Here is a 17,407-nt window from a genome sequence, read left to right as displayed (position 1 = left end):
CTACACCTACAAAAAACACTTTACCAACTTCACCAAGTAATTTATCCCAACCTTCAATCCTAAGAACCTTGTTAACAGGCACAGAACCATCTTCAAGGAAATTCACCATAGCTTGTTCGGGTTCAGGTTCTATTACACGACTACTTGAAGCTCTACTACGACTTCTAGAAGAATTACAACCAACTTCGACAAGTAAATCAAAGCTCTTCTGACCTTTACAGTGGCAACGAGATACAAAACATTGAAGCAGAATATCAGAATCAACTCGCACAAACTTGCTTCCATCATTAAAGGAAAATCTGACATGATGCGATAATAAACGAGTCCACTTCTGGCAAACGACTGTCTTCAAAGACTCCAAAGTTGTGTTGACATCAACAGGATGTGCTAAGAATTCACTGAAGTAGTGAATTACAGCTAGTGCACTACCAACAGGCATTTTCACCCTGCAAAACACAAAAGAGAAAAAACCAAACATATCTATCCTGCATATTGCTTCACAAAAATTCTTACTCAAAATTAAAAGATCAAATCAACAACAGCAAACAATCTACATTAACCATAATCAGATGAGAAATCAACAGGATATCAAAATCAATAACAGATAACAGATCAAAAATAAGAATGGAAGAACAAATCAAATAAAAAATCCAACAGAACAGAAGCAAAACCTAGTAAATTGGTATGTCAACATCGGAACATGAAATCGAAACAAAAAAATTTAATCGAAAAGATCTACATTGATGTTAACAAATTCAAAACCTAGAAAATAAACAAAAATTCAAAAACAAGCTTAAAAGATCTAAAAAACGATTCGAAAAATTAAATTAAGCTTCGGAAACCTAAAATAATAGATCTTAATCTTACAGAAACTAAAACATAGAATCGAATCAAGATTGAACAAAAATCAGAATCAAGATTGGAATAAAAACGAACGAACCTGAAGCTTTGCTGAGTAAATTGAATCTTGGCAATCAAGGACAAGTGAGGCTAAAGCTTGCTGAGTAAATTGAATCTCCGTAATCAAGGACAATTCTCAATAATCAATCTCTCGAAAATAAACAGGATAAATTGAAACTGAAAGTGAGGCTAAATTGAGAAATAAAAAAAAAATAAACGAATTTTGAAAACTCTGGACCTGCAAATAATTTGTTGGCCGCTTTTGGGTGCGCCCGTGAGATTTTGTGGATGTGGGTTTCACAGTAGGAAAATGTGTAAGAATGGGTCTCCCTGTAGTTTTCACAAAAGAAAACTCACAACCCAAGCCCAGATCCTAACTCTAACTCTAATTCTGAGCAGACTCCACCAACAAAGATTACGTTAGGTCAGATTACATGTTTGAGACGGAAGTACAACAGGAGGAGTTTCAATAGATTTCCTCTTCATCCTCGGTTCCAGAGGATTTGGTTATAATAAATCATCATTTTAATCCATCTATTTTGATTCTAATCCATTTAAAACCCTAAAATTTATCCTCAGAATAAGGCGACAGAGCCATTTTCACCAATCCCAAACCCTAGAAGGTCGGTTTTTTTCTCTACTCTTTATTTTTCATATTCTCTTCACCTATATTTCCTCTGTACCAATGACTCCATTTTCTGGCTGCATTTTTTTTCATTCAATCTCTCAGAAAAATGATACCTTTATTTGGTTTTGTCATGGTTTTAGGTTAAATGTAATGTTTTTGAAACTTAGATTTTGATCTGATAATCAGGATTTACTGTTGAACCCATTAGTTGTATTGTTGAAATTTGCAGCATGGAAGTTTAATTAGATGTTTTTGGTCTATTGGGAATTTCAGGGAAATGAGATGAACTAATGGGAAATACTTAAATTGTAAGTTATAATGTATACAAGGATATTCAGATGTAGAAGTAAACAATTGGATTCAATAATTCAACAACCATACAAATGTTTGGTTAGGTCGTTTCACGTTGATTCTTCTTCTGCCCACGCTCATTCTTTTTGCGGGGCAGGGTTTTGTGGTAATCAACAATCAAGAGTTGGAAATATTCCGTCGAATCGTTTTGATGTTAGTAGTAAGGTTGGGAGGTTCGATGCACGTTGGAGGAGTAGTTCGGTAAGGTATTATAGTTCTAAAGACAATGGAACGAATGCAAATGATGATAAACAAATACCAGTAAAAGATGCGAGTAATAATGTTGATAAGGGGAAACTCCCGAAGGAGAAGGTAAAGATAGATGTGAAGAACGGTGATGCTCATGCACAGCTTGGCGAACAGGATCAGAAAGAATGGCTGAAGAATGAGTCGTTGTTACGGGAAAGTAAAAAGAATGAGTCTCCGTTTTTATCTAGACGGGAAAGATTCAAGATGGATTTCTTGCGGATGGTGGTGCCGCCAGAGAAAATTGGTGTTTCATGGGAAACGTTTCCATACTATATTAAGTAAGTGCTTTCTCCTGGTGTATCTCATAATACCAAGCATGTTTTTTATTTTTCTTCTTAAATGCAGGAAACTCTTTAATATTGGTTTCCTCCAATAAAGTTGAGTTGAATAGTGATATGTTTTTCACTGAAAATAATGTACAAGATGTTGTCATTTCATTTCTGCAAAATAGGTGAAAAGCATAAGATTATCTTGCATTGGATCTTAGTTGGAAAAAACGTGGTACTAGGATTAAAAATAATTGATAGTTAGAAATGCGCCACATAACATTTAAAATTTTCAACAATTACCATTCTCTTGTAGCAAGAATACAAATTACAGCCACTTCATGTACTCTTTAATCTGAAGTTGGATTCTTTGTCTTGAGAAAAGTCTGGAGTAGTTGTAGGGAAAAAAATCTACGAAGTTGTTTGTTTTTTTTTGTCACTGCTATATTTTTTCTCCTCTTTCTTGTCATTTTTCTACTGATGCCACACCCTAATATTTACTTGATGTGTTTTTTCTTCTTCAGCGAAACCACGAAAAAATTGTTGGTGGAGTGTGCTGCGTCACATTTGTTACATAAGGAGTTCACTGCATCTTATGGTGCGCGATTGACCTCTTCAAGTGGAAGAATACTGCTTCAGAGCATACCAGGTTGTTTAGAAGTCCTCAACTCAAGTTCCCACTGAGTCTTATTCAGAACTTTTTAATACTAATGGCAAATTAATGGGAACCTGCAGGAACTGAGCTTTATCGTGAAAGATTCGTTAAGGCACTTGCTCGGGACATGGAAGTACCTATATTGGTGCTTGATAGCAGTGTTCTTGCACCTTATGTAAGCTTTATATGCTCCCTTGAGTTTTTTCATTGACCAGCGACATTTATTTAGTTTTTTATCCTACTTAAAATAACACAAGGGGTTTGTTACGACGTTTAACATAACATTTGTAATGTAGGATCTTAATGAACAGTGTACATCGGAAAGTGAGTCAGACGATGATAATTCAGAGTCAGAGGACGAGCTTATGAGAGATTCCGACACTGATACAAGCAACGAAGAGGATTGTGGAAGTGGCAGTGAGTCAAAATCTGACAGTGAAGATGTTGCAGAAGCTGTGGCTGCGGCTGCTGAGAATCTCAAAAAGCTTGTCCAATATGAGAATGAGAATGAGAATGTAAGTAATGTTTATGAAGTCGCTATCATAAAAAATGAGTAACATTTAATCTGATTTCATTAGTGTTGGCCCAGAAGAAATGACATTAGGTTACATAGATAACGAGAAACCTAGTTCTTGCTTTAGGTTGAGTGTCTACTGTCTACAACAACTTGTTAAAAGCAAGCTATTGGCATGATATATAGGAGAAATGATTATCTGTTTATTATGTTTTATTCACTGCAATAGCGGTAGCATTGTCAGACTCATCAAATGCTTAGGTTAACACCCTCTGATGTTGTTTTGAAGAGGCCTACTCCAATCATCCCTATCTAAATCCATATTAACTGTGCTCTTATTCTTAGCCGGAGACCTTGTGGACCTTTCTTACCTCTCTTTAATAGTCTTTGTAGTGCTGGTTAAAAACATAAGTTACATAATATACCCACTGATCTCTCCTGCTTTCATCACTTGTCAAAATTATTTATTTCTATTTCTTTGCTAAATGCTATTTTGTTTTCTCTGATGATCCTAATGCTATCCACCTCAACCTTTCAATGTTCCCATCTTTTTTCGTGTCCAAAAATAAAATAAAAAATTATCCATGAGCCTTGCATAAGTTCAAGTTGCTTGATGATGACCGAGTTGGCTAGGAAACACCATTTCATCTTACTAGTAGGGCTCAATTTGGTAATGAACTGTCATCTTAATGGAAGAAGCTTCTAGAGCTGAAGTGCAAAATAAACCTAAAAGTAAAAGCAAATTAGGGAATGTTCGTACTTTAATTTTTATCACGTGAATAAACTTGCTGTTGCATGCAGTTTTTTGTTGTTTATACTGACTTGTCAACTTTGACAGAGTGTATCGGGAGAAGCTGAAAATATCAGTGAATCAGATAAGACAGCAACTGTTCCTACACAAGAGCAATCTGAAAGGACTTTTCAGAAAGGTAGTGTTTTCTGTAAACTTAGTTTATGCTGAATGATATGCACTGTTTGGTTGCTTTCTGTTGGTGCATCAACTAGCTGCTTTTGCATTAAGGTTTTTAGTTAACGATATTATAAGATCGTTAAAAATGACTGATTGTTATTTTTTTTTAATTTAGTTTTGGTGATCCAAGATGGAGCCTGTTATTTTGAGTGGATAAACACCCACACTCATCTATGTGCATTGATCAATGCTTGAATCGAGGCTGCCTTGTCTTAAAGTGCAAAAGTTTTGTTGGTAATTTAAGCATGAACTGAACCTTTATAAACTAGAAAGTGATTAAGAGGTAGCTGGCAACTATTTAGTGACCGTGGTCGATGGTGATGGCCTAAGTCCCGTAGGACGTAGGGATACTTACTTGTGAAATGTTGCAGCCAACAAATTGGCTCAAGTTAAATGTTTTTTCTAACTTTCTGTTACTACCAATAGTTTGTACTTGACCAGGGAATATTGGGTCATGTTTTACCCGATGCATCTCATTTGGAGAGGTCGACTTCTGGTTGCTCGCCATCTCATCTACTTTATTTTACTCTACTATCTGCATTTGTGCACCTTTTTACATTCTCCTGTTTGAAAATTTTCTGGATTTAGTTGATGTTTTTTTTTTTTGAAATTTTGTAGCCATATGGTACTTTAATCTAGAAACAGTTAAATAATTAAAATTGGCGTAATACTTTCTTTTTCAGGGGATCGTGTCAAATACGTTGGGAAATCTGTACTTCCTGAACACACTGACGCCGATGAAAGGTCTTTTTCTTTTTTCTTTTCCATTCATCCAATTCACACAATATGGGTGGCCATTTCTGATGCTTACATTTCATAATTAATGGTAGCTTTTCTTTTTCTAGAAAACTTTGGTGTCGGTATCATTAGTTATGCATCTGGTAACCTTTAGTCTTTAGGATAATTAGTTACGGGTCTCCATTTCATTTCCCCCCCTTTCCGTTGAAGATTAGACTTCCCATAATTAGTTGTAGGCTCCTGAACAATACATGTATGGATTAACAGGCTGAGGATTAGATCCATCTGCTCTATGCGATTGAGCTGTAACTTTGGCTATATGTGTTACCTTGGTATCGAATATTGTTCCTTATAGGTGTCTAGCTGATTGGTTAAATGTATCGTAAGTATTGATCTTCTCAGTATCAGTTAGAGCTGTAGTCAGTGAGGTAAGATATCGTCTTCACCTACTGGTTAATACATTTTGGTCAATTGGTAGAATAGACATTTATATCAAGTCCTGTCATCCAATTTTTTATCAGAATAACAGATAGACTTTCAGCATAAAATTTGCTTTATAGCTTGATCTTGTTTACATAAGCACATTCTGTTGACACACTCTACTACTGTTTTATCTGTCTGGGAGTGAAGAAAGCTATGGTTATTTTGGTCTTATACACTTATAAGTTGAAAATTTCGAACAATATGATATATAGCCAAGTATTGGTTAAATATATCAAGTTCCCTACCGTAGTTATATCACTCTGTATTTCCTCTCAGACTAAGGGCATATCTCTTTTGGATTCCATTTGGGGGACACCCCCACAAATTGGGGGATACTTTACTGTTGTAGTCGGCACTGTAAAACCATGCCGACTGCAACAATTACCATGCCGAAGTATCCCCCAATTTGTGGGGGTATCCCCTAAATCTGGGTTCCTGTTTTAGGCGTGCATTTTATTTCTCTCATTATTCCAGCTAACCTCCTCCTTAAGTCGCTCCCATTCTTCTAATTCCGTTACCTGCACCAGAACAAGTTTCTTTGTTTTTTTTATGAGTATTTAGTAACTAATCTTATAGGATTCATCTTCAACTGTACCCATTTAACACATGGTGTTCGTACGCTGATATTCACAAAAGGATTTCCAGATTATGTAGAACAATGAGTTCTCTCTTGATAAATCTAAGTTTGTCTACTCTCACCATTGTAAAATAAACACCAGAGTTCCTCATCAAGCAGCCTCAAAACTGCTAGGGGTGCTTGGAATATTCAATGTTGTGATGATTTGCTTAGTCTTTGATGTAGTTGTATCATATCTCCATTTTGGACTACATTCTCTCTTGGGGTCATATTGCTCTTCCCTTAGTCTAAACTTCCGTGTGGATCCAGTATATATGATCTGGACCTCTAAGGTAATTTGCCATTGGTTGTATTTGAGAAACTCGATCAAATTCTGGAAAGAGTTTTAAGTCTACGGTCTGCCTGTCACTTCTCAGTCATTCTTACCCAAAGACCTTCTTAAACATCGTCAGTCCCATGAGCTATGACTTAACCAACTCCTAATTATTGTCGTATATTGCATCACAGGATTTTATTTGGAAAAATACCAACAACTGATGGTCCAAAAACTGCTTATACAACTATTCGTGCCAGGTGGGTTGGTAAGTCTTCCAAGTAGTTCGACACAATGTCAGGCAGAGAGTTTGTTGCCTTCTTGCTTTTAACAACTTCTTGAAAATCGACGTACTGTCGTATTGATAACGTTTCACTTCCCCATCTCCCACCACCGTAAACCTCTAGATGATGTCTTGTTTTGTAAAAGTCACTGTTGTTTATCTAGGTGTCTAATGGCTAGCTTTTTGACGTCCTTTTGTACCAGTAGATAAATATATTAAAAGCTCGCCTTTTTGAGGACCTGTGATACATGAGCATATATTTTAGAATATTAATTGAAGAAATCAAACTTATATAAAGAACGACCAAGGTTGTCCTCTTCAATTAAAGCTGAAGGTTTTGTTTTCCACATCATAAATATGTGGCTAAATTCAGTTTTCTGTTTGGGTTTACAGTGATTGTGGAAAAGATAACAGTTACACTAATACTGTAAATATTTGGTCCTGGAGTGGTATGTATATATGTTCCAGGCCAGAATGTCCCAGCTTTTCAACCATCCGAAATTTATTGGTTAATTGGATCTCTTGAACTTTTGAGGTTCTTCATTGGCAGATGTTATGTATAATGTCTCTACACGTGGCTATGCATTTGAAAATGACAATGTATGTAGCTCTAAGTAGAGGGTAGTTTATGTAAATAGGTTGAAGGCCAACGAGTTTCAAATAATCTAGAGTTTCTGTTTTGCTTTTAACAGTACTTAGTCTCCCTTTGTTACCCAGTTAGGTACTTCAAAATTAAATTCTAACAATTGACGTGCGGTTAAATATCCAGTATTTGACAATTTTACAGGCCTTTGTCAACTGCCCAGCGGGGAGAGGTATATGAGGTGACTGGGGACCGGGTAGCTGTTATTGTGGATAGTGGTGACATGACAACCAAAGGAGAAAAGATGGATGGGATGAGTGCTGAAGAAGCTGCGACGTCCTCGATTCATTGGCTAGATGGTATGGCATGACGTTTGCTTGCTAATACGAATATTTTGTTGTGGTGGAAACGTTGTTTGGGATTTTATTCACTTGTTGATAGATCTTAAAAACTTGCTATAACAATCTTCTGATTATTTTTTCGCAGTTCATGATATAGAACATGATCATGATATGGAGGCATTAGATTGGTACATCGCGTTGGAGGCACTTTCTGAGGTTAAAAGCTCAACCAACATTGTAGCTTAGCTGGGAATTTGAAAATGACCAGTTATTTAAATTATATACAGAAATACTATTCCTACTTTTTTGTGGTATCATGATGGATTATTATGGCTGCTGTATATAATCCTTTTGCATGTGAAGTTACTTGAACTTTTAAAGGTTTTTCATTTCAGGTTTTGCCATCCCTAGAACCTCTTATTGTCTATATCCCTGACTCATCTCAGTGGTTGAGGGGAGTCCCCAAAGCACATCATAGATATTTTATACAGAAGGTGGAGCAGATGTTTGAACGATTATCAGGACCTGTTGTTTTGATTTGTGGACAAAACAAAGTTGAAACAGGGGCAAAAGAGAAGGACAAACTTGTAAGTTTTATAGTTCTAACACAAGTATGCATTGAAAATTTAAATTCAGATTAGCAATTACTGGAGGAACTCTATTCTCCTTTATCTCGGTATAGTCTGAGATTGCTATTTTTTTGCTGGAAGTTCTTTTTGATGTTGGAAAAAGAAATTCAGTGTTTGGTTTGGGCATTTGTCCATTTTCATTATCTTTCCTTCAAATAATTCTTATTCTCGTGTTTGACAGACAATGCTAATCCCTGGTCTTAATCTCCAAAAATTGGTACGTCATTTATTCCCTTTCTTGATTTGTTGCCATATGCGTTACCTTTGCCCCGTCGGCCCTTGCTTCCATTCTTTCATTTTCTTGATTCACGGAGGGGATTGTATGTTAGGCACTGTCATATATGTTGTTTCTTTTTCATTACATGTCTAACATGCTAAGCTCTTTTCTTAGAATATTTAACTTTTTTATGATGTTTTTTTGATAAATTGACATGTTGTTTATTGGTAATTTGCAGCCTTTTTCGTTTAAGCAACTTACGGATGGAGTGGAAGGCGTAAAAAAACCACAGCAGAATGAGTTAAATAAGCTGTTCCCCAATGTGGTTTTACTTCATCCTCCAAAGGTAAATTGATATATCAAGGCATCAAATTGGATGAAATATCGGTTGTAGCTTCACGGTGTAACTATCATGGGTATATGCTTTCATAAACTGTAACAGCTATTAAGTAGTATGCATGAAGTAGCTAACCTCAATAAGAACAGTAGAACTACAGATATTGAATAGAAGTTGCTCGTCACTTTGTAGTAAATGCATTTTCGTGGGAGGTGGTTTAAAGTCAATCAGTGGGGGCGCCTTTCTCCCTTGTTAGGAGCACGCTCCCAGCTCGAATCTCACTGAGGAGCGCAAAATCACGATCTCAGTGAGATTCATGATGGCTTTTCACGTTCCTGGTGACTACAACTTTTACTTTTTTTTTTACCACAACAGAATTAAGGATTGTTAATATTTGGGCAGTAAGTAATATGAAACTAACTAACATAAAACGTTTAGAGTCTTACTAGCTGCAGAACTAAGTAAAATAAAACGTTTAGAGTTTTACTAGCTGCAGTTATGAATAAAACCTTATATCAGATGTTGGTGATGATGTGAGCATCTACCTCAGACAAAAACAGCAAGAATGAGCTGTTTTGCTTTTTGAATGAGAAATATTAACTTAACTACAATGTCAGAAGCATTCGCCTACAACAATTGTTTTGTGACTAAAGAATGTTAATTCTGGCTTTTGTGCTTTTTGTAGGAAGAGGAACTTCTTGGGGCATTCAATAAACAGATAGAAATAGACAGGAAGATTGTGATATCAAGGAGTAACCTGACTGAGCTACACAAGGTATCTTGCTAATATAATATAATTTCTGGTGCTGATATCTTTCTTCAACTACTTCGCCGTTCCTTACACAAGCTACAAATGTAGTTGCCTGCTTGTTTGATTTTGCTTTTACAGTTTCAGGGCTAGTGAACAACTTTGATCTGTTTGGTTCATTTAATGTACAGTTATGTCGTGCAGGTAATGGAGGAGCATAATTTATCATGTGCAGAGCTTTTGCATGTAAATACTGATGGCGTGATCCTGACTCAGCAGAGTAAGAAATATAAATAACTCATCAAATGTTACTTAAATAAATGAGGCACATCATTAGCTTATTAGTAAAGTATGATAAGAATAACTTAAAATTCTGTCTCAATGACATAGGCCTTATGAGGGATGAATAAATGAAGTTACGTGCTTGCATATTGTTGTCTTGAACTACTTCCCAGGATTATAAATTTATAATGTGTTCTCTCTTAGTCTAGAGTCATTAACCATACCATTTTTTCTCCTGGAATTGCCTGTTGTAAATTAGGTCAGATATAACTTACCAGGGTTTCTGTGGCTTGGGCATTATTCAGTGACATGTGCCAATACATAATAATCATTTTGCAACACTTAAATGTCAGAAATATGTTGATACCCTTTTGCTTAATAAAATTAATATGCTTAGGTAGCAGGATTGACTGACCCCTGTAGAGACTACGCATAAAAGAATTTATGGGTGCATATTTAATATGTATGTATTTCTTCTTTCGTTTTTGCAATGAGCATGATCTTTATGATTGCTTGATGATTTCTGTAAGTTACTAAATCCACTGTAGACGTGCTAAACTGTACAGTTACTAACTTGTGTTTCATCATTTCACGATCCAGAAGCTGAAAAAGTTGTTGGCTGGGCTAGAAATAATTACCTCTATGGCTGCAGTCTTCCCTCAATAAAAGGGGAAAGGTTGAACGTGCCCCGCGAAAGGTATAACCATAATTTATTGTCAGTTTCCTCATGCTCTCCGTTTATCAGTTGATTGATCTTCATTTTCTTTGAAGCCTGGAGACTGCAATTCTGAGGTTAAAGGAAGAGGAGATGAAATCTAGACAACCAACACAAGATCTGAAGGTATGCAGAACTTTCTGAACTAGGCTAAATCTGTTTTTTTTTTATAAATATTTTATGTAAGTTCTCATGCAATTGTGTCTTATTCATTGCAGAGCCTTGCTAAGGATGAGTTTGAAAGCAACTTTGTTTCGGCAGTGGTTCCGCCAGGTGAAGTTGGAGTCAAATTTGAAGATATTGGTGCGCTTGAGGATGTGAAAAAAACATTAAATGAACTTGTAATTCTTCCAATGAGGAGACCAGAGTTGTTCACTCGTGGAAATCTATTGCGGGTGAATGTTTGCAGGCATTTTCTTAGTTTTTGCTGCAGCTATGTTTCTTAGTTTCTCTGGCGTATGTTTTTATTTTGTACCTCATTTAATTAATTTTTGTGTACTGACTTACAGCCATGCAAAGGGATACTACTTTTTGGACCTCCGGGAACAGGAAAGACCCTTCTTGCTAAAGCAATAGCAACTGAAGCAGGAGCGAATTTTATAAGCATTACTGGTTCAATGCTCACATCTAAGGTACTTAGAATACTTGAACCCGTAATGACCAACTCCCACTAGGTCAACCTGATTAACTAAGGTATAATTCCTGAAGGATTTTATTGTAGTTCCAATAAAATCCACCCACACAAGTTGGTATAGGTAGTAAGAACTAAGAAGCACTCATGGTGATATTTGTCACAACATACAAAATGGAATTTAGAAAGTTTTATTGGCCTTGTCACTGGTTGAATCATGTTCTTTAAATGCCGTGTGCTAATCTATAACCGATACTTTAACCATATAAAGCATCAGCGGAGCTTTTGAATTTCCTAATTTCCTTTTCCTTTCTGAATGCTGAATCAGTGGTTTGGAGATGCTGAAAAGCTTACCAAGGCTCTTTTCTCTTTTGCTAGCAAGCTCGCCCCTGTAATTATATTTGTTGATGAGGTGAGAACTTTGAAACCTTATGGAAATAAATGAGCTCATTCATTTGTGCGTATTCCCAAATTTTTCTTGGCTGTGCCTTTTTTGGATTTGTATTTGCTCAAATCTCAACATACATCGTTTACTCTGTCCTAAATTTTGTTGGTATAGGTTGACAGTTTGCTTGGTGCCCGAGGTGGTGGCTCTGAACATGAGGCAACTAGAAGAATGAGAAATGAGTTTATGGCAGCTTGGGATGGACTGAGGTCGAAAGACAGCCAAAGAATCCTTGTTCTCGGTGCCACCAATAGACCATTTGACCTTGATGATGCCGTCATCCGTCGTTTGCCAAGAAGGTAAGATATCTAAAATGTCATCCTTTGAGTTAAACTTTTTGCTAGAGATATACTTCTAATTGCTAGACAGTTTTACCCTCTGTACATATAGTTCTAATTGCTACACTGAGGCTCAAGTGCCTTGCATGAGCCGTAATTTCTTATCTGTCTAGTTTTCTATTCCTAGTATCATACTAAGATGATGTTTCCAAAAATCTGTAAGTGATAGTTCTTACAGCTATAACTTCTATATGTAGGATATATGTGGATTTACCAGATGCTGAGAACCGGAAGAAAATTCTAAAAATATTTCTTGCCCAAGAAAACCTCGAGTGTGATTTCAAATATAGCGAGCTTTCAAATGCAACTGAAGGATACTCTGGAAGTGATCTGAAGGTAATGTACAAACACGTGTTTTCTTATAATTGTGAGGTTGAACTTTGCTAACACAGTATTTTACATTGTCCTTCACGGCTCACAAAGAGATGGCCGAGGGTTGCTATTGTGGAAATGGTTGTCTCACCATGTTGACCTTTCACATCGAAACACAACTGCTGAAAGTGAAGTGTAAAATGGGCATATTAAGGAGTTCGAAGTTCAATGCAGCTTTTAGAACATTGTTATTCCCAGCTTAGTGTAAAAATTAACACCTTAGATCACCTTCAACGGACTCCACAGCTGTGTTTAAAATCCATCTTTAACCACAACATGATCTAAGCTGTTCAAATTACACCTTGGGCAATCTTTAACTAGCTTGATTTGTTACCTGTCCTTGTGCAGAACTTGTGTATTGCTGCCGCGTATAGGCCTGTCCAAGAACTTCTTGAAGAAGAAAGAAAGGTAAGTCGTTGTGGGTTTACCTTATATATTACTACAATTTAACATCCGCCAAGGCGTTTGGCCCTTTATTTTTTAAGTTCCCTTTTCAAAGAAAAAGGAATTCTGGTTATTCTTTCTCGAGGTGTGTAAAAATTACCATGTCTTATCTTTTTACCTAAAAAGGAACCACAGTGTCTGATTCAGAATGCTGCTTTATTCCTCCCTATTCTTGCTCTTCTTCTCATCAAAGTTGAAATTCATATGTTAGTGATCTTTTGTTTTCTAGGGGTGTTCTGAAAGTATAGCTCCAGCACTAAGACCGCTTAATCTGGGAGACTTTATTGAAGCAAAAGCAAAGGTATACAAATCCCCTTTATGCCTTGAATTTAAAGTTGTAGTTAACCTAAACTGTCTTTACTACTAGGGTTCCTTTGAAGTAAAATTTCTTACCAACACATGCACGTATGAACTCTCGGATATTCTTCTCACTTGTATTCCAGCCATGATGAAATTTTTATTTTTACGGGGCTGTGGTTTTCTATTAGGTTGGGGCTTCGGTTGCTTATGATGCTTCAAGCATGAATGAGTTGCGAAAATGGAATGACCAGTATGGTGAAGGTGGAAGCAGGAAGAGAACGCCATTTGGAATCGGGGATTAATTAGCATATCAATTGACATGGTTTTGACCCCGTATGTAACCTAGAAATCCTTTGTAACAACCACATAGAGGTGAGGTGAAAAGCTCACATTATTCTTCCCTTGTGTTCAAGTAGAAAAGGAGGGAGTGCCTTGTAAGGAACCAGGGTCTTTTCCGGCCCTGTGTTCTCTAAAATTTTGACCTGATCCTTGTAGCAGAAAAACGTGTAAAGTAAGTTAATCATTTCTTTAGTTAAAATATCACAATAATATATAATGAACATTCTTTCATCATAAACTGAAATCTTTCTCATGCATTGGATTTGGTTCGTCTTAGACTCTGATGTGCCACACAAAAACTTACTACTGGATTAAATCCTTGTGTGTGCAGGAAATTTTCATGTAGAGTAGATCATTAAATCAGAAAAGAATACTGTATCACCCTGAAAAGTTTATCGATATTATATTAGACAGCATAACCAATTCTTGGAAACCGTAGAATGCCTTGCTCAGCCATTACTTTCATATCTATAATCTTTAGTCTCTGCAACTTCTTTATTGATATGGTTCATTGATAATTTTGTTTATTATCATGAAACCCTCATTCGGTGGATGATAATCGGTCTTAGTAGAATATGCCAAACAAACGGTTCTGTAGACTCTACGTATTAGCATTTAGTCATTATTTTAATTTTCTTGCGTAAATTAAGGTGTGGCTATCAACAAAATTCATCTTAGCATCTTCCACACTAACATGGTTACTTTCGATAAAGTACTGGTTTGCGAAGAACCAACATCCTTCTTTGAAAAAGAACCGCAGTCTTAATTAAAGTCGGATGCCCATTTTCAGAAAAATAAGTAAAGTTTGATGCTAAAGTGCACTTTTGAATTCTCCAATATGCCCAAGATTGTCAATCAGATGCTAAAGTGCACTTTTGATGCTAATGTCTTGCCTCTAATGTTCCTATTCTCAGTAGGCTAAACTTACACACACAATGTAGTTGATTTGTGCTGCATCCCTTGGTGGAGTGGTTAATAGCCTGTTTGGATATCAGAAGTAGAAGTGCTTCTGAGAAGTCGAAAAGTTGATTTGTGCTGCATCCCTTGGTGGAGTGGTTAATAGCCTGTTTGGATATCAGAAGTAGAAGTGCTTCTGAGAAGTCGAAAAGTTAGTTTGGCAACTGGCTAACTTTTAAGTTGAAAAGCAAATACGTTAATTTGACAAATTCACATAATCAGAAGCCAAAAGTCAAAATATCATCAGTATTTTTATACTTTTTAATGTTGAAAATAATTACTCTGAAACCAACAAATATTTTGATATGAACTTAAATATAACTGTGAAAATGAGATCAGTACATATATATATATATATATATAATTTATATCCATAGATGTTGAGCATAATGTTTGCCGAAATCTAATCAAAGTTACAAAAACTTATACAACATTTCACATAGGCAGGCGGTAATGCAAGGACATGCCTAGGGCTGCACATGGGCGGGTATAAGCTAAAACCAACCTCGCACCCATAGGCTGCGGTTTTTTTTTTTATAACCAACCCCGCACCCACAAACAGCGGGCGGGTGTTAACACCCGCCCGCTGCGGGTTGGGCGGGTATGGGTTTAAGTGGGTTTAACCCGACTATTTAACTGTCGTATATTTGCTGCCTAACTGTTTTTTAGCTACTCGTTAATTTTTCATTCTCTCTTTCTTTTTTGTTTGACATAACCCTCTCTTCCATCGTTCTTAATCAAGATAAATATTTGATCCAAAACTTGTAGAATCTGTGCGTAGCTCTCACAACTGTTTTGTCATATTGCTAATCACCATCTTCTCTGTTTCAGCAAAACTTCTCAAACCAATAAAGGGATGGATATGCGTGGTTCAAGGTTCATTGGTTTCGCTCTGTGCACGTGAATAAGTCCTAATAAATCAAACTCCATGTGAACGTCCAAGGCACGATCTGTACTGTATAACTTAGGTAAAAAAGAAAAGGGTGTTCACGTCGGTTCTTCTTGTCAATGCAAAACATATTAAATTAATTAAATAACTCTGAAAGTGAATGAGAGTTTATTAGGATTAGGGTTTCATAATGGATCGGACGGCTAGGATTAATTTTATCTAAAGATATATATTTTGCGGGTTTTTCGGGCGGGTATGGGAGGGTATGAGCTAAAACCAAACTCGCACCCACGGACAGCGGGTATTTTTTTTCATAACCAACCCCGCACCCACAACATACGGGTATGGACTAAAAACCCACGGGTTTAGCGGGTACGGGTGGGTATGGGTATCGTGGGCGGGTCTTGTGCAGCCCTAGACATGCCCGTTTGAATCCCATCTCGATAAGAATCCATTTCATGTCTTCTTTTTTGAGATTCACTAGCAGATAAATTGGCATAAGTTGTAGTTTCAGAAGGATCACTCGGCCCTTCACCAGGAACAATCATGTCATCAATTCCATACTCTAAAAATAAATCGTCTTCCATGGCGTGTCTTCTGATAAAATTATGTATTGCACATGATGCCATAACAATATTTCTTTGCTTTCGCAAGCTATACGATGGCATCATCTTCAAAATAGGAAAACGAGCTTTCAGTACTCCAAAACACCGTTCAATTATATTACGCAATGACGAGTGTGAATGGTTAAATTTCTCCCTCGCACTAAGAGGTAACCTGGTTCCGGGATAATCATTGAGATGGTACCGTTGTCCTCTATATGGAGCTAAGTATCCCAGCATATTTGAATATCCCGAGTCAACTACATAATATTTTCCTTCCCAATCGATAATAATTATCACAGATATCTAAGGTTTCAATGTATAAACTATAATGTATCATGAAAATCCCACCTGGGAAATGTAATTTGCATTGTTAGTGAGTAATTTATTTTTTACTAGCACCCGTTCTTCATAATTTAAGAAGTCATATTTTATAGATTCATCTTTAAGCTTCCACTCTCAAACTAGATAAAAAAGAAAATGAAGTATAACATTAATGGAAATTCACCTGTATGGGGATGCGGGAACTTTGACTGCGGATCGCTGACAGCTTCCATAAATATTCTTGCATCATTGGCTGTGCCTTCCCAACCAGCTAAAACATAAGTGAAACACATATCAAAATCACAAACACACATCACATTTTGAGTGGGCAAGGTCTTCCTGCCTCGATATGGTATTTGTGCTGCACCACTTGGAACTGAAGCACTAATATGAGTTCCATCGATCGCGCCAACACAATCCTACCAACAAAAAATATAGTAGTTATGTTATATTATCCATGTACTTAAACTCAACAACATACATAATTGATGACCAGGGTGTATACCTTAAACCAAGGGTAATACTTATCACGCCTACTCATAATATAAGGATGGATAACATCAAAATTTGGAGATCTGATGACTTCTTTTGAAAATCTGCATATGGCTTTTAAAACTGTCTTGAAATGACGAGATATGGTCTCGTTAGAATGCTGGAACCGATCTGCGACCAACCTGTTACATTCATTGTGCCCTATTGTATACAAGAAAATACAAACTTGTTCTTCAACAGCAACATTACGAGTATCACGTAAAAAACCCCGGTATCTCAATATATCACACAAGTCGTACAATACATCAACTTCTAAACGAAGTATTTCTGGGCACCGATTCACATTCCCATTTAGTATGTTATACACATATTGTTTACCAGTTAATGAGTCGGTCCTATAAGGTTGCTTCGGAATGCAATTTCCTATATTTTGCTCTACCACATACCTCACAACGAGCTCGACGACTTCATCTTCACTACTTGTTCCGGATTCAT

At 36.6% G+C, this 17,407-nt stretch overlaps 1 protein-coding gene across 3 annotated transcripts; it reads left to right on the top strand.

The window, feature by feature from the left end:
• The first annotated feature begins 1,314 nt into the window (after positions 1 to 1,314).
• Positions 1,315 to 13,901, top strand: LOC113287028. 3 transcript variants are annotated; one of them, XM_026535684.1, is made up of 25 exons: positions 1,315 to 1,523; positions 1,802 to 2,406; positions 2,919 to 3,043; positions 3,130 to 3,224; positions 3,346 to 3,564; positions 4,402 to 4,492; positions 5,217 to 5,277; positions 6,839 to 6,904; positions 7,715 to 7,869; positions 7,997 to 8,067; positions 8,247 to 8,438; positions 8,662 to 8,697; positions 8,936 to 9,043; positions 9,720 to 9,809; positions 9,987 to 10,062; positions 10,665 to 10,761; positions 10,836 to 10,905; positions 10,998 to 11,174; positions 11,289 to 11,411; positions 11,739 to 11,822; positions 11,970 to 12,154; positions 12,391 to 12,529; positions 12,914 to 12,973; positions 13,239 to 13,310; positions 13,498 to 13,901. In XM_026535684.1, exons 2-25 carry the CDS (start codon positions 1,847 to 1,849, stop codon positions 13,609 to 13,611), a joined length of 3,066 nt encoding a protein of 1,021 aa, XP_026391469.1. In that variant the 5' UTR covers positions 1,315 to 1,523; positions 1,802 to 1,846; the 3' UTR covers positions 13,612 to 13,901. The 3 variants fall into 3 exon arrangements, with proteins under 3 accessions (XP_026391469.1, XP_026391468.1, XP_026391470.1); XM_026535683.1 differs by lacking the exon at positions 1,315 to 1,523 and having other exon boundaries at positions 1,585 to 2,406; XM_026535685.1 differs by lacking the exons at positions 1,315 to 1,523; positions 6,839 to 6,904 and having other exon boundaries at positions 1,586 to 2,406.
• The last annotated feature ends 3,506 nt before the right edge of the window (positions 13,902 to 17,407 follow it).

The sequence above is a fragment of the Papaver somniferum genome, chromosome 6 (genome assembly GCF_003573695.1).
Source record: "Papaver somniferum cultivar HN1 chromosome 6, ASM357369v1, whole genome shotgun sequence".
In the NCBI taxonomy this organism is placed as follows: domain Eukaryota; kingdom Viridiplantae; phylum Streptophyta; class Magnoliopsida; order Ranunculales; family Papaveraceae; genus Papaver; species Papaver somniferum.
Note: the sequence above shows the minus strand (reverse complement) of the source record. Positions and strands in the feature narration are given on the sequence as shown.